Below are 23,189 nucleotides of genomic sequence, written 5' to 3'. Positions count from 1 at the left end.
TATATAAGTAGGGTATCATTTTAATCATATGGACCTACAGAATAAAGATAAAGTGTAATTTTTACCGAAAAATGTACTGCGTAAAAACGGAAGCCCCCAAAATTTACAAAATGGTGTTTTTTCTTCAATTTTGTCGCACAATGATTTTTTTTTCCTGTTTCGCCGTAGATTTTGGGGTAAAATTACTAATGCCATTACAAAGTAGAATTGGTGCTCCAAAAAATAAGCCCTCATATGGATTTTTAGGTGGAAAATTGAAAGGGTTATGATTTTTAAAAGGTATGGAGGAAAAATTGAAAGTGCAAAAACAGAAAAACGCTTGGTCCTTAAGGGGTTAAATCATTCAGCAGGCACCCCCGTGCAAACCCCGATCTGCAGCGATTCTGGGTCATACAGGTCTCCGATGACTCGGAAAATAAGGGGGATCGGGGCTGTCCAAGACATCCTCGATCCCCCTGAAGGGACAGGAGTGAGCTGGCAGGGGTGCCACCCCTCCTTTCCCTGCTATTGGTCGGTCAGAAGCGACTGACCAATAGCAGATCGAGGGAGGGGGGAGTTCCAGTTTGGTTTCCCCACTCTGCCCACCCACGGTAGTCCGGGCAGAACAGGGAAACCGTGATGAAACCGGCGGTCACTTACCGGCGGCGGTGGGCGGTGATGACGTGCGGCTCCCTGGTGCAGATGACGGAAGGCAGTGAGTTGTTGCCTAGCAACATCTGGAAAGCCCATTTTAGAAACTACACCCCTCATAGAATGTAACAAGGGGTATAGTGAGCCTCAACACCTCACAGGTGTTTGACAAATTTTCATTAAAGTTGGATGGGAAAATGAAAAAAAAAATGATTTAACTAAAATGCTGGTTACCCCAATTTTGGAACCCCATTTCTTCCTAGTAAGAACATACCCCAAATGTGGATGTAAAGTGCTCTGCTGGCAAACTACAATGCTCAGAAGAGAAGGAGCTCCATTGGGCTTTTGGAGAGAAAATTTGTCCGGAATTGAAGGCCACGTGTGTTCACAAAGCCCCCATGGTGCTAGAACAATGCACCCCCCCCCCACACACACACGTGTGACCCCATTTTGGAAACTACACCCCTCACGTAATGTAATAAGGGGTACAGTGAGCATTTATGCCTCACAAGTGTCTGACAGGTTTTTGGAACAGTGGTCCGTGAAAATAAAATAAAAATTTTTTTATTTGCACAGCCGACTGTTCCAAAGATCTGTCAAACGCCAGTGAGGTGTAAATGCTCATTGCACCCCTTATTAAATTCTGTGAGGGGTGTAGTTTCCAAAATGGGGTCACATGTGGGGGGTCCATTGTTCTGGCACCACGGGGGGCCTGACTTCCATTCCAAACAAATTCTCTTTCCAAAAGCTCAATGGCGCTACTTCTCTTCTGAGCATTGTAGTGCGCCAACAGAGCGCTTGATGTCCACATATGAGGTATTTCCATATTTAAAAGAAAAGGTGTTACAAATTTTGGGGGGCATTTTCTCCTATTACCCCTTGTAAAAATTCAAAATTTGGGGAAAAAAATGCATTTTAGGGAAATTTTTTATTTACACATCAGACTTTAACGAAAAGTCGTCAAACACCTGTGGGGTTTTAAGGCTCACTGTACCCCTACTTACATTCCTTGAGGGGTGTAGTTTTCAAAATAGAATGCCATGTGTTTTTTTTTTCTGCCCTGGCACCATAGGGGCTTACTAAATGCTACATGCCCCCCCATTTCAGCAAAAACCATTTCAGCAAAATTTGCTTTCCAAAAGCCAAATGTGACTCCTTCTCTTCTGAGCATTGCAATTCGCCTGCAGAGCATTTTACGACCTAAAATTGAGTATTTCCATACTCCGAAGAAATGGGGTTACAAATTTGGGTGGGCATTTTCTCCCATTACCCTTCATAAAAATGGTAAATTTGGGAAAAAAACTGCAGTGAGAAATATTTCATTTACACATCCGACTTTAACGAAAAGTCGTCAAACACCTGTGGGGTGTTAAGGCTCACTGGACCCCTTGTTACGTGCCTTGAGTGGTGTAGTTTCCAAAATTGTATACCATGTGTTTTTTTTATTTTGCTGTTATGGCACCATAGGGGGTTCCTAAATGCGACATGCCCCCCAAAAAACATTTAATCAAAATTCACTCTCCAAAATCCCATTGTCGCTCCTTCGCTTCTAAGCCCTCTAGTGCACCCACAGAGCACTTTACATCCACATGTGAGGTATTTCCTTACTTGAGAGAAATTGGGTTACAAATTGTGTTTTTTTTTTCTCCTATTACTTGCAAAAATTCAAAAACTGGGTCTACAAGAACATGCAAGTGTAAAAAATAAAGATTTTGAGTTTTCCCACTCACTTTCCTGTTTCCTGTGAAACACCAAGGGTTAACAAACTTTCTGAATGTCCTTTTGAATGCTTTGAGGGGTGCAGTTTCTATAATGGGGTCATTTATTGGGTATTTCTAATATGAATGCCCTTCTAATCCACTTCAAAACTGAAATAGTCCCTGAAAAATTCAGATTTTGAAATTTTTTTGAAAAATTTGAAAATTGCTGCTGAACTTTGAAGCCCTCTGATGTCTTACAAAAGTAAAAACATGTCACCTTTATGATGCCAACATAAAGTAGACATATTGTATATGTGAATCAATATAACATTTATTTGGAATGTCTATTTTCCTTATAAGCAGAGAGCTTCAAAGTTAGAAAAATGCTAAATATTCAATTTTTTCATGAAATTTTGGAATTTTTCACCAAGAAATGATGCAAGTATCGACAAAAATTTACCACTATGTTAAAGTAGAATATGTCACGAAAAACATTCTCAGAATCAAATTCATAAGTAAAAGCATTTCAGTTATTAATGCTTAAAGCGACAGTGGTCAGATGTGCAAAAAATGTTCCGGTCCTTAAGGTGAAAATGGGCTTGGTCCTTAAGGGGTTAAGGTCAAAATGGGCTTGGTGCTTAAGGTGTTAAAAAACACCAATACAAATGAATAATCAAGTGCAACCTGTAGTGAGGGAACACTCTGTTTCCTGCCTGGACACCCAGCGATACTGTTGAGCTGCAGACGGTGTGATAAGTGCTGTCTGCATCATTTGGCTCTAGCAAGGCCTTTCTAGAAGAGGCTAGAACAGTGGATGCAACACAGGAGCATCCACAGGTGTGTACTTTCTGGTATTCCCCAACCCTTGCAAAACTATAGCAACTGAAGAGTCACAGAAAATGATTTAAGTGCACTGTTGAACATTTTATATGGGGGACATAGTGGTACAGTTCATGTGGTAGGTCTTCCATGTTTTTGTTTTCATTTTGCATTGTGTGAATTCTGCCTTATGCACATTAGAAACAGCTTTTCTTTAGGTAGGGCTTCCATGTTTTTGTTTCATTACGCAGTGTGTGAGTTCAGCCTTATGCACATTAACATTGTTAGATTTTGCCATATAGTGTTTAAACCTTTAGTCCAAGTTCTTACTGCATTGCATCACCACATTTGCCAGTTATGAAAAAAAATTAAGCTAAAAAAAATCAGGCATTAATAAAATGGTAAAATAGTATTGTTTACTACAGTATAAACACTTAGTTGTGCTCAAAAGTTTGCATACCCTTGGAGAATTGGTAAAGCATGTACCGTGCAAAACAGCTGTGAGAAATGTGCAAATAATAATCACCAAAATTAAGACAAAAACCATATAGTTTTGGCATGATCAGTCTTACTGTCGAAATTGACGCCAAAATTTAGCAATTTCTGCCAGGATATGAAAGTCAAGTTTATGTCAGTTTAAGTTTATGCCATTTTAATGCTTTCAACACAACCCCCCCCCCCCCCCCCCCCCAAATGTTGCAGAATTGCTGGGATGTTTTTTTTTTTAATCAGTAAGAAATTTTCTCCCTAAAATGAGGAAAATTAGCCCCTAACTTTTTTTCAACCTTACAAACTATGTTAATATGTAACATTCTTTTACCTTTCAGAACACTGGGAAGGAAGAAAGCACTTTCATATTGCCAGAGCCTCAGGATCTGTTTCAAGCCTCCCAAATGAAGTTTGAAGACTTTGTGAAGGATCTCCGTAAGTTAAAGAAAGATGTGCTTGGTACGTTGTATTTTCTATCTACATCTAATTCAGATATTGTAAACATGGCATGGTAAACAAGCAGGAATAGCACCCGATATGGTACCCAGACTCCCAAAAAAGGCAACAAGCTGCACTCCAATAATCCAAAAAATAAAGTATGGTTTAGTTTGTTCAGTGGGGTCTTTTTCATGCATGAGCTTTTTTTTATGAGAGATAAAGGGGGGAAGGGGGGAGAAAGAATGGGAACTTTGAGAAAGTGAGGAGCTAATGATAAAGTGAGTTTGTTGTGATGGTTTTTCATTTTATGTGTTGTTTTTTTCTCTTTGCTCGGCGTTGGGGAGGCAGTGGCGTTAGAGTATGTAAAAAGATTTGCTTTACAATGCCTGAAATGTTGTTTGTGTAATAAGCTTATTTAAATAAACAAACAATAAAATACATTTGGTCTTAAATGTTTCTGGATATTTCAAATGAAAAGGGAATTTTGCTTTTTTCAGCATGTGAGACAGAAGCCTCAAAGGTGTATCAGAAATGTTTAGAAGACCATTTGCAACCTTTCAAAGGCAATATAGATGACTTCGTAAGCAAAGGTAAGACAGGTATACAACAATTAAAAGGATGTGATTTAAAGGGGTACTCTGGTTGAAAACTTTTTTTTTTTTAATCAATTGTGAAGTGACAGTGCCAGATTGTGTAGGTCCCCAGTTTGTAACATCTAACATCCAAACAGACAGAACACGAAAGGACACACGTCCTCTATCAAATTGGTTTGAAATAATAAAAAGAACCTATAGTATTACTTTCCTGCCCTGATCCCCACAGCTGCCACGCCAGAGCTCCCAGTCCTCTCAGCTACTCAGCTGAGGGCATGCCGTCCCCACAGAAACTGCCTGCTAAGCAACCCAGATTGTCTTATGCTGGTAAACATTTTATTTGTGAAACACAAAAATTTACTCTGTCCCACAAATAAACTACATTTGATGTATTAACCCCTTATTAGCAGCATTATTATCAGAAATAGCTGTGAATGTTAGGCTTAGAAAATGTGAATATGATGAGGGGGGGTATCCCTGGCTCACACCCTCCTAGAGCCTAGTACTATAATATGAGAAGCCCTGTCCTTTCCTGAAGAGGTTCCACTCCTTGTTAAAATAAAAGCAGCAGTTGCAGACTTAGGCCTCTTTCACACTATGAAATAGTTCTGTTTAGGTACATCCGTCACTATATATATACGGGTGCAAACGGGCAGTTACAAAACCCCATAGGCTGCAATGTGATTTAGTCACGACCGTCAGGGGTTTTGTAACAGCTGGTTTTCCCCGATATAGTGACGGAACTTCTGACGGAAGTTCCTAAACGGAATTATTTCATAGTGTGAAAGAGGCCTTAAAGCGGTACTCCGGTGTGGTGTAAAACTTTAATTTTTTTTTAATCAACTGGTGCCAGAAAGTTAAACAGATTTGTAAATTACTTCTATTAAAAAATCTTAATCCTTCCAGTACTTATTAGCTGCTGAAAACTACAGAGGAAATGATTTTCTTTTTGGAACACAGTGCTCTCTGCTGAATCACGAGCACAGTACTCTCTGCTGACATCTCTGTCCATTTTAGGAACTGACCAGAGCAGCATGTGTTTGCTATGGGGATTTTCTCCTACTCTTAAAATGGACAGAGATGTCAGCAGAGAGCACTGTGCTTGTGATGTCAGCAGAGAGCTCAGTGTTCCAAAAAGAAATGAATTTAGTCTGTAGTATTCAGCAGCTAATAAGTACTCGAAGGATTAAGTTTTTTTAGTAGAAGTAATTTACAAATCTGTTTAACTTTCTGGCACCAGTTGATTTAAAAATAAAAGTTTTCCACCGGAGTACCCCTTTAAAGCTTTACTGTCGCTTGAAGAAACAGACAAATAATGGCAAACAGCAGTCAGAGACGATGACGTGGAGGTAACGTTCAAACAGGGCTTCTCCTGTTTCTATTTTTCAGCATATAAAATAAAGTTTTTACATTCAGGAACAAAATATAAAGTAAATTGCCGGTATTCAAGCACTAACAACCAACTCGCATATCGTTCTTTAAATCGTTCTTGTCTATACAGGTGGCTTACTAGCAAACCAACAAACTAGACACACAAGGGGGTCAAGCAAGGATGCATAGAGACAACAACAAGTAAATAACAGTACACTTGCGGGAGCAACCTGTCAGCATTTTAGTTTCCGTCACATTTACCCTCTATACTCGGGGTGTATGTTGGCAACCTTTAAAAAAGAAATAAAAATAAAAAAAGCCTGCAGAAAAATACTGAAGCTCACTGACAGTGGAGAGCAGCCCATCTAGTAGTCCAAGACAGTGGTTATTGGATTAGTTAGTAGATTGTATGTCAGGTAAACAAATTGACATCTGGGTATTACCAGGTAAAGGTTTGTCCTGCATATTCTGACACTGTTAAATTACTACTGACATTGTCAGGCAGTGTATGGATGAACCCCTTTAGCAGTAGGAATAGTAACAGCAGTTGTAAATGTTTTAGTAAATATTTATGAGAAAGTATACAGAAATAAAATAATGAGAAAAAATAACCCAACATTTTAATTCAATGGGTAATACATGTTTAACTTAAACACAGGAAGAGTAGAATAGATTGATTTTAATTGGTAGAAAAATACACAGCAGTAAATGCGCAGCAAAATACGACATGTGTGACCTACCACTAGGGTAAACCTACCCTTAGATTAAGGAGCAGGAGTTTTCCCGCTGTGGGAAACCCACTGCGAGTTACGCTGCCATTCATTTGAATGGGCTACAGGCAGTCCACAAATCTGACACTATTGCGGACAGTCCGCTTATCAATTCAAATGAATGGTAGTGTAACTTGTGTAGCAGAAATTCCGTTGCTAGTTACTAGCATGTGAACGCACCTTCAATGCAGATTTTGCTGTTTATTTGGGGGGGGGGATTTGTGTGTACAGTAATGATGCGGTACTGTTTACATTTTTTATTTACACTTAAGGACATTCTTCTGTTACATCTCATTAAAGATATTTTTACAAACTTAACTATATGTTCTTTAGTTTATCTGCTAGGATTTTGTGATCAAGTTTTTGATCTGTTTTTGCAGCTAAAATAGAACATGAGAAAACTGAAAAAAAAATGGCTGAAGTTCATTCAAGGTATGTAAAATATTATAATTCACAGATACAAACAGATCATGCTGCATTGCCGAATAATTGTAATTTGGCACAACTTTTATTAATTGCTTTGTTGCAACTTTTTTTTTTCTTCTTTTTGCTTCAGCAGGGCCTTGTCCTGGCTGCATGGGGTGTATTAGAAAAATTTTATTTTTTGCATTAGATTCTAACACATAGCAAACAGCCGGAGCAACATAGCTATACAAATATTTATGAAAAAGAGAAAACTAATGCTTTTGACACCCAACACGTTTCACCTTTAGGTCATCCAGAAACACACAGTCAGTCTGCAGCAACTTGGATAAAAAAATAGATTAATTCATAGCTTAAAGGGGTATTCTGCCCCTAGACATCTTATCCCCTATATAAGGATATATAAGGGACATATACCGTATATACTCGAGTATAAGCCGACCCGAGTATAAGCCGAGACCCCTAATTTCAACCCAAAATCCCAGGAAAAGTTATTGACTCGAGTATAAGCCTAGGGTGGGAAATACCTCATCCCCCCCGTCATCATCCAGACCCGTCATTAACATCCTCATCATCATCCCCTTGTCATCATCCCACACATCCCCCCTTCATCATCCCACACATCCCCCCTTCATCATCCCCTTATCATCCCACACATCCCCCCCTTCATCATCCCCTTGTCATCATCCCACACATCCCCCTTCATCATCCCCTTATCATCCCGCACATCCCCCCTTCATCATCCCCTTGTAATCATCCCACAAGCCCCCTTCATCATCCCCTTGTCATCATCCCCACCCCCCTTCATCATCCCCACACCCCCCCTTCATCATCCTCTTCTCATCATCCGCCCTCAGTGGTCTTCAACCTGCGGACCTCCAGAGGTTTCAAAACTACAACTCCCAGCAAGCCCGGGCAGCCATCGGCTGTCCGGGCTTGCTGGGAGTTGTAGTTTTGAAACCTCCGGAGGTCCGCAGGTTGAAGACCACTGCGGCCTTCAACATCATCCAGCCCCCTCTCACCCCCTTTAGTTCTGAGTACTCACCTCCGCTCGGCGCTGGTCCGGTCCTGCAGGGCTGTCCGGTGAGGAGGTGGTCCGGTGGGATAGTGGTTCCGGGCTGCTATCTTCACCGGGGGGCGCCTCTTCTCCGCGCTTCCGGCCCGGAATAGAGCCGTTGCCTTGACAACGACGCAGAAGTACGTTGGCAATGAACGCACCTCTGCGTCGTTGTCAAGGCAACGTGACTATTCTGAGGCCGGGCCCGAAGCGCTTAGAAGAGGCCTCCCCGGTGAAGATAGCAGCCCGGAACCACTATCCCACCGGACAGCCCTGCAGGACCGGACCAGCGCCGAGCGGAGGTGAGTACTCAGAACTAAAGGGGGTGAGAGGGGGCTGGATGATGTTGAAGGCCGCAGTGGTCTTCAACCTGCGGACCTCCGGAGGTTTCAAAACTACAACTCCCAGCAAGCCCGGACAGCCGATGGCTGCCCTGGCTTGCTGGGAGTTGTAGTTTTGAAACCTCTGGAAGTCCGCAGTAGTGTTGCTCGCGAATATTCGCAATTCGAATATTATTCGCGAATATCGCATATTCGCGAATTCGCGAATTTCGCGAATATAGCGCTATATATTCGTAATTACGAATATTCGTTTTCTTTTTTTTTTTTTTTCTTCACAGTACACATCACAGTGATCACCCCTCTCTGCTTCCAGCTTGTGTGGTGTAAAGAAGGCTGTAATACTACTGTGTGAGACTGGCGTGCGAAAATTTGCATATGCGAAAATTAACATATGCTAATTTTCGCATATGCGAATTTCCACATATGCTAATTTTCGCATGCGCGTATTTTCGCATACGCGAAAATAAAACGAGAATATAACGAATATGCGAATATTCGCGAATATATGACGAATATTCGTCCATATATTCGCGAATATTCGCGAATTCGAATATGGCCTATGCCGCTCAACACTAGTCCGCAGGTTGAAGACCACTGCGGGTGGGGGAGTTCACTCGAGTATAAGCCGAGGGGGGTGTTTTCAGCACGAAAAATCGTGCTGAAAAACTCGGCTTATACTCGAGTATATACGGTGTATATATATATATATATATATATATATATATATATATATATATATATGGGATAAGATGTCTGATCACGGGGGGCCCGCTGCTGGGTCCCCCTGCGATCTCCCTGTAGCACCCGACATCACGGTCACACCCCCTTGTGACATCACGACCACGCCCCCTCAATGCAAGTCTATGGGAGGGGCGTCACGAGGGGGCTTGGCCGTGACATCAGCGCCGCATCGCTAGTTATCAGGCACGGAGCGCAGAGAATTCCGCGATCAGACATCTAATCCCCTATCCTTTGGGTAGGTAATAAGATATCTAGGGGCGGAGTACCCCTTTAAATTGTTTGGTACTGTTATAAATACCTTCCATGTTGCTTTGCATCTGTAGGTGTTAAATAGAGCTATAGAGGAGCAAGATACTCTCTTTGCAACAGCTAGTCTTCATCCACTAACTTAGGGACAACTGAAAATTATAGATGGAGCCTGCAGTGGGGAAACTGATAAAAATACCATGTAGAAGTGGATATAATGGCCATAAGTACAGTTACTCCTCATATACTAACACACACACACGGAATCTTATTCTGAAAAGTTTGTTGAAAGGTTAGTGACTATTTAGATTGTATTTTATAAACAGAGAAACCACATCCAGTCATGAATGTCATCCAGCTAAGTTTCCCTTAGGCCCACTATATGAAATATATGACTGTCATTACAATGTGGAATTTGTCCATTTTATTTGCAAAACATTTTTGCATTCACCAGGAAAACCTTTATTTTTTAGGTCAAGTTTTCCTAGTCAACATTTAGGTTTCAATTAGAGGAGTTATCCACCAAAAGGTGACTTTATAGTGTTGCAGCCATGGAGAGTTAGACAGACTGTGGTATGGTAAGAGACTCTGGGTGGTAGGGTATATTACTTTGTGACGCCAGGGGACCGTTAACCTACACTGTTTGAGGATAGGACAGCTTCTCCTGGGCTAGGCACAGGATTAAAAACATAAACCGATGCCAAGTTACGGATAACTGTCTTTACTGAGGCAGTAGTAGATGTAACAATCCTCACAGTGAAGATTAGAGTAGAGGAGATGCAGTGTAACCCTTGGGAGCCGTGTGACTTGTAGTATTGTGCTTGGGAGTTTAGGCTGAATGTTGAGGCCTCCCACGCTGACTAGGGTTCTAATAGTGTCTAAGTGATGCTACACCACCAGGGTATGAACTATCTCTGTATGGCCCATCGACTCATTGGGTATTATGCTCACAATTAGAAATCTCTGAATCCTTCTGGGGATGGAACACTTGCAGAATGGCACAGTTGCTTGCTTGAAGATTTGTTTTAGCCTTCCCTTAGATCACCTCACACTCCTGTCTCCTCTCCACATTGCAGCTCAGGAATAGGAAAAAAAGCTCACTGGATGTGGTGCTGGTCAGGCTGGAGTTCCCAGAAGAATGTTCAGGAGGCTTGGATATTTTTAAAAGTATCAATTTGGTTTAATGAAACTACAAAAATAAAACAATAACTCATTTTTGGGGTAAAATCCCTCTTCCTCAGATTGGCATAAATAAGGTGCAGCATGGTCTCTCTTATATACAGTAACAAAATGGCTCCTACCCATCAGTGGGTGGGGCAACAAAAAGTCACATGTGTTAGAAAGGTCAGGGTGAAGATTTAGAAACAGAATAAAACATCCAAAGAAATGTATATAACAAGCAATAAAAGAAAAAAAAACAAAAACAAAACAATACATGCAGTTTCTAAATATATGTTAAACATGCTTAACCCCTTAAAGGGGTACTCCCACCCTAGACATCTTATCCCCTATCCAAAGGATAGGGGATAAGATGTCTGATCGCGGGGGTCCCGCCGCTGGGGTCCCCGCAATGTTGCATGCGGCACCTACCTGTTTCTTGTCCGGAAGTGCTGGAGGGTCTGGGTCGCGACCACGGGAATGGAAGTCCGTGACGTCAGGACTCAGCCCCCGTGTGACGTCACGCCCCGTCCCCTCAATACTAGTCTATGGGAGGGGCGTGATAGGGGATAAGATGTCAAGGGTGGGAGTACCCCTTTAAGGACATGCACCGTAAATGTACAGCGCTGCTGAGAGCATCTTAGCGCACAGCACCATACATTTAAAGTGCGGTGTTCCGGAATCAGCAACCACCCTAGTGTGGTGTCTGCGGTGTTGCAACGGTGTAGCAGGGTCTGGTGGTATTAACCCTGTGGGGTAAGGTGGTGTTAACCCCTGATTTGTCATGACGCCAGGATGTGGTTGTTTTCTGTATAAGGCCCTGCCGACAACCAACCCAGAAACGGCAGGCAATAAAGGAATGTCCACAGCAGGAATTGTGAAAATAACTGGAACTTTTACTTAAACTTCTTATGGACCAGTCTTTACAGTTATGCAGTTTCTCTAAAGGCAACCGGGATGCAGGATACCTCACAGGCTTTCTGGGACTTGTAGTATTGATATTTATGCAGGCCACTGTGCTACTAATTGTATGCTTGAGTTGAGTAGCAGTCACTAGAATTGTAGATAGAGCTTGATAACTCGTTTTGAAGTGGCTGCAGGTTCTTTAGGCTTTGGCCTGGATGAGATGAATTTATTAGTATATGCTTAGATTGTGCTTGGCTTAAATCCAGGAGATAAGACAGTGAATTTAGAGACTACAGCCCCTTATATACTAAGGAGGCTGGACTAAAGCCCATTGGTTGCAAAGCATGTAGGTCCTGTACCCAGGGAACTCTGGGTAGATGACAGGACCCAGGAAGGTCCTATACATTTTATACATTTGTACAACCTTTATACGTACCGAACAATATGCACATAATATACACAATGCATTTATAGAAGCAATAACTGATGAGCAAGGGGGGAGCCCTGCAGGAGAGCCCTATGGACTGCAGGGACTCTTCCTGAGGGGACTTGTACCGGAACACCACACTAGCATATCGCCCAGGGGTGTCCTGATAACCCCCCACCCCCATGTCAGCGATCACCACAATTTGCGGTGATTCCGGGTCATACGGGTCACCGGTGACCAGGAACATAAGGGTGAATGTTGCTGTCCGAGACTGACCAATCACCCCTGCCCAGCAAGAGTGAGGTGGCACCAATCGCATGACCTGCTGGGCGGCATCAGTGGGTTATCAGTGGGATGGAGGCACAACTACAACTCCCAGCATGCCCTTTTGCTGTGTGTGCATGCTGGGGGTTGTAGTTATGAAATAGCTGGAGGCACATCTTATCTATGAAAAAGTGTGCCTCCAGCTGTTGCATAACTACAACTCCCAGCATGCATGGACAACAAATTGGCATGTTTGAAGTTGTAGATGTGTACCTTCATCTGTTGCATAACTACAACTATAACTCCCAGCATGCCCTTTGGCTGTCCGTGCATGCTGGGAGTTATAGCTTTGCAACAGCTGGATGCACACTGGTTGGGAAACGCTGAATTATGGTCTGTTCTCTAACTCAGTGTTTCCCAAATTGTGAAACTCCAGCTGTGGCAAAACTAAAACTCACAGCATGCACGGTCTGTCAGTGCATGCTGGGAGTTGTAGTTATACAACAGCTGGAGGTTCATACAGCATAATGTACAGGGTACATTCACATGGTTGGGTTTACAGTGAGTTTCCTGCTGCAAGTTTGAGCTGCGGCAAATTTTCCCCTGCCCATGTGAATGTACTCTAAAAACACTACACTACAATACAATAACACAAAATATAGAGTAAAACACTACATATACACACACCCTTACACATTCCCCCCCCCCAATAAAAATGAAAAATGTATCGTATAGCACGTTTTCCAAAAAGGAGCCTCCAGCTGTTGCAAAACAACAACTCCCAGTATTGCTAGACAGCCATTCATTGTCCAAGCATGCTGAGAGTTTTGCAACAGCTGGAGGCGCCATGTTTGGTAGACACTACCGTAGGGTATTTTTGGTGCAGAAGGCAAGCGCCATGCTTGCATCCGAGTCTGCCCTTATGCAAATCTAAAATTTAGGCCTCAAATGCGCATGGCGCTTTGTCACTCCAGAACCCTTTCATATTTCAAGGCAACAGTTTAGTGCCACATATGGGGTATTTCCGTACTCGCTAGAAATTGTGTTACAAATTTTGGGGGGCTTTTTCTCCATTTACCCCTTATGAAAGGAAAAGTTGTGGTCTACACAAGCATGTTAGTATAAAAATTTTAATTTTTTACACTAGCATGCTGGTGTTGTTTCATACTTTTTATTTTCATAAGAGGTTATAGGTAAAAGAAGAAAAAAAAATGCACACTACGATGCTCAGAAGAGAAGGAGCTAAAAAAATTTTTGGAAGAGAAAATTTGGCTGAAATTGAAGGCCATGTGCGTTTACAGAGCCCCCATGCTGCCAGAGCAGTGGACCTCCCCACATGTCACCCCAATTAGGAAACTACACCCCTCAAATAATGTCACAAGGGGTTCAGTGAGCATTAACACCCCACAGATGTCTGACAAATTTTTTGAACAGTGGTCCGTGAAAATGAAAAATTTGCCATTTCAGCAAAATTCTCTCTCCAAAATCCCAAAGTTGCTCCTTCCCTCCTGAGGACTGTAGTGCACCCACAGTGCCCTTTACGTCCACATATGGGGTATTAATATACTCAAAAGAAATAGGGTGCAACATTTTGCAACATCTGGAGGGTCACAGTTTGGAGACCACTGTTACAGTGGTGCCCAAACGGTAGCCCTCCAGATGTTGCCAAACTACAACTTTCAGCATGCCTAGACTGCCCAGGCGTGCTGGGAGCTGTAGTTATGTAACATCTGTCCCTTCAGATTTAGCAATTTTCATGAAATTTTTGAAAATTGCTGCTTTACTTTGAAGCCCTCTAATTTTTTCAAAAAGCAAAAATATGTCCATTTTATGATGCCAACATAAAGTGGACATATTGTATTTGTGAAGAAAAATAACATTTACTTGTAAGGAAATGGATATTCCCAATAGAGAGCTTCTAAGTTAGAAAAATGCTAAATTTTCAAAATTTTCATGAAATTTTGGGATTTTTCACCAAAAAAGGATGCAAGTAATGCCGAAAATTTACCACCAAAATAAAGTAGAATATGTCACGAAAAAACAGTCTCAGAATCAAAGTGATAACTAAAAGCATTCCAGAGTTATTAATGTTTAAAGTGACAGTGGTCAGATGTTCAAAATACACTCTGTTCCTAAGGTGTAAAAGGGCCTGGTCCTTGAGGGGTTAAAATTTGGAACTTTGAAGCTCTCTAATATCTCCAATCAGTACATTTTCTAATTTTTCATTAAATATTTGAATTTTTCACCAAGAAATGATTCAAGCATTGACGAAAATTTACTACTAACAAAAAGTAGAATGTCATGAAAAAAAAATTCTCTGAATCAACTTCATAAATAAAAGCATCCCAGAGTTATTAATGCTTAAAGTGACAGAGGTCAGATTTGCAAAAAACGTCTGCCCTTAGGTACTCCGGTGGAAAATATTTTCTTTTTTAATCAACTGGTGCCAGAAAGTTAAACAGATTTGTAAATGACCTCTATTAAAAAATCTTTACCCTTCCAGTAATTTTTAGCAGCTGTATGCTGCAGAGGAAATTCTTTTCTTTTTGAATTTCTTTTGTCTTGTCCACAGTGCTCTCTGCTGACACCTGATGCCAGTATCAGGAACTGTCCAGAGCAGCATAGGTTTGCTATGGGGATTTTCTCCTGCTCTGGACAGTTCCTGATACGGGCATCAGGTGTCAGCAGAGGGCACTGTGGACAAGACAAAAAAGAATTAAAAAAAATATATATTTTTTTTTAATAGAAGTAATTTATAAATCTGTTTAACTTTCTGGCACCAGTTGATAACAAAAAAAAAAAGTATTCCACCGGAGTACCCCTTTATGGTCAAAATGGACTTGGTCCTTAAGGGGTTAAACATACAGTCTCTTTTAAATGCTGGAATCACATGTTGCCGTGTGACACATGAATTGGCAGAGCTTAGTTAAAAGGAGGCTGATTGATACAAATGTAAACAAAGAGTGGCTACGATACAGTAAGTAGTAGCCTCACTTGGTGTTTATTCATAGTTACATGTAAACAAGGAAAATAGAAGAGGTGAAAGGAGCTTGTAGATTGCTATAGAGGAAAAGACAATGCTGTAGCGCTGGTAACCACAGATTGTACTCATACTAGATAGCTAATATAAGAAGGGAAGTGTTGTAGGGCAGATCAGCACTTACTGCGCCAATCAGTGCTGTCAGAAGCTACCCTTAGTGCAGGGGTGAAATGGAGGTTAGATTTGTTGAGATTTTGCTGCCGAGCTGACCGTAGGTAGCGCTGTCAATGACAATATCAGTGACACGTCACTAGTATGAACAGGCCCGGCGGAACCACCAGGCGGACCAAGCGGCCGATTAGGGGCGGGCAGGTCCACAGCCGGGGGTGGGGCGGAAATATGAACCTCTTTTTTTTTTATTTTTATTTGTATTTTTTTGGACATCCCTGCGGGCTGCTGAGTTGCGGATCGGGGCCCCCCGATAGCCTGGCCGCGGCCACTTTAAAACAGTGACCAGCGGCGGCTCCTGTTGGCCCGAACTCCTCCTGCTTTCTCTATTTTTCATATTTCCTTACCTGGCCACGCTCGGCAGGCTCAGGTGATGCGTCGGGTCATGTGGGCTGTGACGTGACGAGTGACGTCTCCTGCGGCTCCTCTGCACAGCGTCAGGGGCGTCACTCATCATTTCCTGCAGGGCACAGTTTTCTTCATTACACCCCAGCGCTGCAAGAAATGACGAGTGATGTCCCTGACGCTGTGCAGAGGAGCCGCAGGAGACGTCACTCTCACAGCCCACATGACCCGACGCATCGCCTGAGCCTGCCGAGCGCGGCCAGGTAAGGAAATATGAAAAATAGAAAAAAGTAGGAGGAGGGGGGAGCAATGAGCAGGGGAGGAGTATGAGCAGGATGATGAGCAGGGGGGAGGATGATGAGCAGGGGGGAGGATAATGATGAGCAGGGGGGGTAATGATGAGCAGGGGGGAGGATAATGATGAGCAGAGGGGAGGATAATGATGAGCAGAGGGGAGGATAATGATGAGCAGGGGGGAGGATAATGATGAGCAGGGGGGAAGATAATGATGAGCAGGGGGGAGGATAATGAGGCAGAGGGGGGGTAATGATGAGCAGGGGGTAATGATGAGCAGGGGGGTTAATGATGGGCAGGGGGGGTTAATGATGGGCAGGGGGGGTTAATGATGGGCAGGGGGGGGTTAATGATGGGCAGGGGGGGTTAATGATGGGCAGGGGGGGTTAATGATGAGCAGGGGGGTAATGATGAGCAGGGGGGTTAATGATGAGCAGGGGGCGGAATGATGAGCAGGGGGTAGGATGATGAGGAGGCAGAGGGGGGGTAATGATGAGCAGGGGGGGAGAATGATGAGCAGGGGGGGAGAATGATGAGCAGGGGGGGAGAATGATGAGCAGGGGGGGAGAATGATGAGCAGGGGGGGAGAATGATGAGCAGGGGGGGTGAATGATGAGCAGGGGGGGGTAATGATGAGCAGGGGGGGGTAATGATGAGCAGGGGGGGGGTAATGATGAGCAGGGGGGGTAATGATGAGCAGGGGGGGTAATGATGAGCAGGGGGGGGGTAATGATGAGCGGGGTGGGCGGAATGATGAGCAGGGGGTAATGATGAGCAGGTGGGAGGATGATGAGGAGGCGCAGGGGGGGTAATGATGAGCAGGGGGGGGGAAATGATGAGCAGGGGGGGGGAAATGATGAGCAGGGGGGGGGGAAATGATGAGCAGGGGGGGTAATGATGAGCAGGGGGGGAGGATGATGAGCAGGGGGGGGAGGATGATGAGCAGGGGGGGGAGGATGATGAGCAGGGGGGGAGGATGATGAGCAGGGGGGGAGGATGATGAGCAGGGGGGGGAGGATGATGAGCAGGGGGGGGAGGATGATGAGCAGGGGGGGGGAGGATGATGAGCAGGGGGGGGAGGATGATGAGCAGGGGGGGAGGATGATGAGCAGGGGGTGGGAATGATGAGCAGGGGGTGGGAATGATGAGCAGGGGAAAACACTGGAAAGGAGGCGGGGGGGGGGGGGTAAATATGGCACATGGGCTGATAAAAGGGGGAGGAAGGAGGGGGGGGCAAACTGAGGATCAAGGGGAATCAAAGTTGGGAGGGGGGGATGATGAGACATATAGTTCAGAGCTATAGTCATTTATTTCACATTTATTTTTTTCCCCTCAAATTTTCCTGTGAAAATGAGGGTGCGTGTTATATGCCAGTGTGTGTTATAAGCAGATAAATACTGTAATTCCCCCTCCCCCCTCACATTCAGCAGGACATCCCTGTGTCCTGAAAGATCTTTTCGGGACACAAGGATGTCCCGGTTACCTTTCTGTGGCCACTCTCCCCCCAGTGCAATAAAAAAAAGTGTAAATAAACATGTGGTATCGCCACGTGTGGAAATGTCCAAATTATAAAAATAATACCTCTAATTAAACTGCACGGTCAATGGCATATGCACAAAAAAATTCCAAAATGGAGCTTTGCTTGTGTAGGCAGAAATCCTTGCACCGGCCCTGAGTATGAATGGACCCATGGGTATACAAACCAATGGAAGAAGGGAAGGACGATATCCGTTTACAAGTGCTGGTGAATAAATAAAATATATAGGGAGACACTTGTATCCACGGATGAATGGCTGTAGGAGGAAGGATTTGTGGAATATAGTTATGAGGGGATAAAATAGCTTTTAAGAATGCGGTGGTAAGATGAATTGTAAATTAATGGGGGTGGGATTGGTTACAAATAGATGGATATAACCAGGTATAATAGTAGAGTGGAGAATATCGGATAGGGAGTATAGACATATGGTTGGATGACAGTGAAATGCAACAATATGGTGGGAAGTAAAGGCATACAGTAAAATACAATTAAAATACAGTAGATATGCAATATAAGATATAAAATGCATAATAAATACCAGCAGATAAAAAAAAAAAAAAATGTGTGTGTGTGTGTGTATGTATATATATATATATATATATATATATATATATATATATATATATATATATATATATATAATATATATTGACACTAATGGAAGGTAAGTAGAAGGAAGGGAATACAGTCACTGTTGAGAACTGAAGCCACAGGACCATACGATTGGCTATGTTCTAGGTCTGGGGGTCGGTATGCAACAGTCAGGGCCGGTTTTAGACTAAGTGTGGCCCTGGGCAAAATCAAAAATGGGGCCCATGGGTCACATGACCAAAGATTACCATGTTGAATTGTGCGGCATCTCAGCTGAAGGCCATAACACAAATGCATGATAGGGTCCAAATCAAAGGTATATAGGGGGAGATTTATGAAAACTTGTGTAGAGGATCAGTGGTAGAGTTGCCCATAGCAACCAGTCAGAGGCCTTTTTAAAGATGAGAGCAGTGATCAGCTCGTCTCGTAGGCTGCAGTATACCAGTGATCAGCTCGTAGGCCGCAGTATACCAGTGATCAGCTCATAGGCTGTGCTGATGGTTATTGACTTACTTTTATGCGACAGTTGCGCTTTAACCATTAAAATAAATCAGACCCTAAAACACTCTTTTATTGTGGACATGTTAGAAAAGCTCTCACCTCATCAGAAGCAGTCACAGCACACAGGACTATTAAATCCAGTGACCACAGAGGGCGTCTTCTCTGATTGTATATGTTCTCTTCTCCATCCAGCCCAGGCAATTATGATGATGTCTCCTGATGACTAAAGACTATACCAAGACATCTGTGGCCCCTTCTGCAGTCTACCCAAAACTCTATAGTAACACAACCCCCATCCTTTACACTGCAATCCTGCTTAGCTAATGCTGCGCTTGCTGCTGCTCCATTGCCATGTCTACAGCATACCTAGGGGACAGTGTAAAAATCTAATCAGTAGGATCCAACCACTGGAACCCCTGGGTGATTGGAGCAGCAGCACATGATCCCATGTCACTCCATTCATACTCTATGGGGTCTCCATACATGTGAGTGCAGCGATCAGCAATGTTTATAAGTCCCATAGAGAACAAATGGAGCTGCAGGTGATCATGTGCTGCTGCTCCATTCATTTGGGGGACAAGGGACCTCTCTCCTCATGATCGGTGGTGGTCCCAGGGTTCAAGTTTCACCGATCAGATATTCTGTGCATTGGTGATGACCTTTGGTGTACAGACCCCAGACTGGACCAAAAGACTCTCTTCTCTCCGCACATTGCTCCCCATGGCCCTCTCTCATATATACTTTTCTGTATGACCCCATATCTCACATATACTGCTCAGTATGACCCCTATCTCACATATACTGTTCTGTATGACCCATATCTCACATATATACTGCTCCATAAGTCCCCCTATTTCACATATACTGTTCTGTATGACCCCGTATTTCACATATATACTGCTCCCTGTCACGATGCCGGCTGGCAGGTAGTGGACCCTCTGTGCCAGAGAGGGATTGGCGTGGACCGTGCTAGTGGACCGGTTCTAAGCCACTACTGGTTTTCACCAGAGCCCGCCGCAAAGCGGGATGGTCTTGCTGCGGCGGTAGTGACCAGGTCGTATCCACTAGCAACGGCTCACCTCTCTGGCTGCTGAAGATAGGCGCGGTACAAGGGAGTAGGCAGAAGCAAGGTCGGACGTAGCAGAAGGTCGGGGCAGGCAGCAAGGATCGTAGTCAGGGGCAACGGCAGAAGGTCTGGAAACACTGGCAAGGGACACACAAGGAACGCTTTCACTGGCACTAAGGCAACAAGATCCGGCAAGGGAGTGCAAGGGAAGTGAGGTAATATAGGGAGTGCACAGGTGATAACTCTAATTGGAACCACTGCGCCAATCAGCGGCGCAGTGGCCCTTTAAATCGCAGAGACCCGGCGCGCGCGCGCCCTAGGGAGCGGGGCCGCGCGCGCCGGGACAGAACAGACGGGGAGCGAGTCAGGTAGGAGAGCCGGGGTGCGCATCGCGAGCGGGCGCTACCCGCATCGCGAATCGCATCCCGGCTAGCAGCAGGATCGCAGCGCCCCGGGTCAGAGGACGTGACCGGGGCGCTGCAGCGGAGGAGGTGAAGCGAGCGCTCCGGGGAGGAGCGGGAACCCGGAGCGCTCGGCGTAACAGTACCCCCCCCCTTGGGTCTCCCCCTCTTCTTGGAGCCTGAGAACCTGAGGAGCAGACTTTTGTCAAGGATGTTGTCCTCAGGTTCCCAGGATCTCTCTTCAGGACCACAACCCTCCCAGTCTACTAAAAAAAAATTTTTTCCTCTGACCTTTTTGGCAGCCAAAATCTCCTTGACCGAGAAGACGTCCGAGGAGCCGGAAACAGGAGTGGGAGGAACAGATTTGGGAGAAAAACGGTTGAGGATGAGTGGTTTGAGAAGGGAGACGTGAAAGGCATTAGGGATACGAAGAGAAGGAGGAAGAAGAAGTTTATAAGAGACAGGATTAATTTGACACAGAATTTTGAAAGGACCAAGATAGCGTGGTCCCAACTTGTAGCTAGGGACACGGAAGCGGACATATTTAGCGGAGAGCCATACCTTGTCTCCAGGGGAAAAAACGGGGGGAGCTCTTCTTTTCTTATCCGCGAACCTCTTCATGCGTGAAGAAGCCTGTAAGAGAGAATTTTGGGTCTCTCTCCATATAATGGAAAGGTCACGAGAAATTTCATCCACAGCGGGCAGACCAGAGGGCAAGGGGGTAGGGAGGGGGGGAAGAGGGTGACGGCCGTACACCACGAAAAATGGGGATTTGGAGGAAGATTCAGAGACCCTGAAGTTATACGAGAATTCGGCCCATGGAAGGAGATCTGCCCAGTCATCCTGGCGGGAGGAAACAAAATGTCGCAAATAATCACCCAGGATCTGATTAATTCTTTCTACTTGTCCATTGGACTGGGGATGATATGCAGAGGAAAAATTTAATTTAATCTTGAGTTGTTTACAGAGAGCTCTCCAGAATTTAGACACGAATTGGACCCCTCTATCCGAGACAATCTGCGTAGGCAACCCGTGAAGACGAAAAATGTGTACAAAAAATTGTTTAGCCAACTGAGGCGCAGAAGGAAGACCAGGAAGAGGAATGAAATGTGCCATTTTGGAGAATCGATCAACGACCACCCAAATAACGGTGTTGCCACGGGAAGGGGGTAAATCAGTAATAAAATCCATACCAATCAGAGACCAAGGCTGTTCGGGGACAGGCAGAGGATGAAGAAAACCAGCGGGCTTCTGGCGAGGAGTCTTATCCCGGGCACAGATAGTGCAGGCTCGCACAAAGTCCCCAACATCCGTCTCCAGAGTCGGCCACCAATAGAAGCGGGAGATGAGTTGCACAGATTTCTTGATGCCCGCATGACCTGCGAGATGGGAGGAGTGACCCCATTTGAGGATTCCGAGGCGTTGGCGTGGAGAAACAAAGGTCTTTCCTGGAGGAGTCTGTCTGATGGAGGCAGGAGAAGTGGAGATCAGGCAGTCAGGTGGAATGATGTGTTGCGGAGGGAGATCAACTTCTGAGGCATCCGAGGAACGAGAGAGAGCATCGGCTCTAATGTTCTTATCGGCAGGACGAAAGTGAATCTCAAAATTAAATCGGGCAAAGAACAGAGACCACCGGGCCTGGCGAGGATTCAGCCGTTGGGCCGACTGGAGGTAGGAGAGGTTCTTGTGGTCGGTGTAGATAATAACAGGAAATCTTGATCCCTCCAGCAGATGCCTCCATTCCTCAAGTGCTAATTTAATGGCTAGAAGCTCTCGATCCCCGATGGAGTAGTTCCTCTCCGCTGGAGAGAAGGTCCTAGAGAAAAAACCACAAGTGACAGCATGCCCGGAAGGATTTTTTTGTAGAAGAACAGCTCCAGCTCCTACTGAGGAGGCATCAACCTCCAATAGGAAGGGTTTGGAAGGGTCAGGTCTGGAGAGCACGGGAGCCGAAGAAAAGGCAGACTTGAGTTGTTTAAAGGAGTCTTCTGCTTGAGGAGGCCAGGACTTGGGATCAGCATTTTTCTTGGTTAAAGCCACGATAGGAGCCACAATGGTAGAAAAATGTGGAATAAATTGCCTGTAATAATTGGCGAACCCCAAAAAGCGTTGGATAGCACGGAGTCCGGAGGGGCGTGGCCAATTTAAGACGGCAGAGAGTTTGTCTGGATCCATCTGTAGTCCCTGGCCAGAGACCAAATATCCTAGAAAAGGAAGAGATTGGCATTCAAACAGACATTTCTCAATTTTGGCATAGAGTTGGTTGTCACGAAGTCTCTGAAGAACCATACGGACATGCCGGCGGTGTTCCTCTAGATTGGCAGAAAAAATTAGGATATCGTCCAGATATACCACAACACAGGAGTATAATAGATCACGAAAAATTTCATTGACAAAGTCTTGGAAGACGGCAGGGGCATTGCACAGTCCAAAGGGCATGACCAGATACTCAAAGTGTCCATCTCTGGTGTTAAATGCCGTTTTCCACTCGTCCCCCTCTCTGATGCGGATGAGGTTATAGGCGCCTCTTAAGTCCAATTTAGTGAAGATGTGGGCACCTTGGAGGCGATCAAAGAGTTCAGAGATGAGGGGTAAGGGGTAGCGGTTCTTAACCGTGATTTTATTAAGACCGCGGTAGTCAATGCAAGGACGTAGGGAGCCATCTTTTTTGGAGACAAAGAAAAATCCGGCTCCGGCAGGAGAGGAGGATTTACGGATAAAGCCCCTTTTTAGATTCTCCTGGACGTATTCGGACATGGCAAGAGTCTCTGGGGCAGAGAGAGGATAAATTCTGCCCCGGGGTGGAGTAGTACCCGGGAGGAGGTCGATAGGGCAATCATAAGGCCTGTGAGGAGGTAGAGTCTCAGCTTGTT

At 44.5% G+C, this 23,189-nt stretch overlaps 1 protein-coding gene across 1 annotated transcript in view; it reads left to right on the top strand.

The window, feature by feature from the left end:
* Nucleotides 1-23,189, top strand: part of FMN2 (formin 2) — a 660,180-nt gene that overhangs the window by 548,112 nt on the left and 88,879 nt on the right. The window contains exons 13-15 of the mRNA XM_056566943.1: nt 3,977-4,097; nt 4,574-4,666; nt 7,191-7,242. Of these exons, the coding sequence (XP_056422918.1) occupies nt 3,977-4,097; nt 4,574-4,666; nt 7,191-7,242 (266 nt within the window). The remainder of the gene's footprint in view (nt 1-3,976; nt 4,098-4,573; nt 4,667-7,190; nt 7,243-23,189) is intronic.

This window comes from Hyla sarda, chromosome 3 (genome assembly GCF_029499605.1).
Source record: "Hyla sarda isolate aHylSar1 chromosome 3, aHylSar1.hap1, whole genome shotgun sequence".
Classification (NCBI taxonomy): Eukaryota; Metazoa; Chordata; class Amphibia; order Anura; family Hylidae; genus Hyla; species Hyla sarda.
Note: the sequence above shows the minus strand (reverse complement) of the source record. Positions and strands in the feature narration are given on the sequence as shown.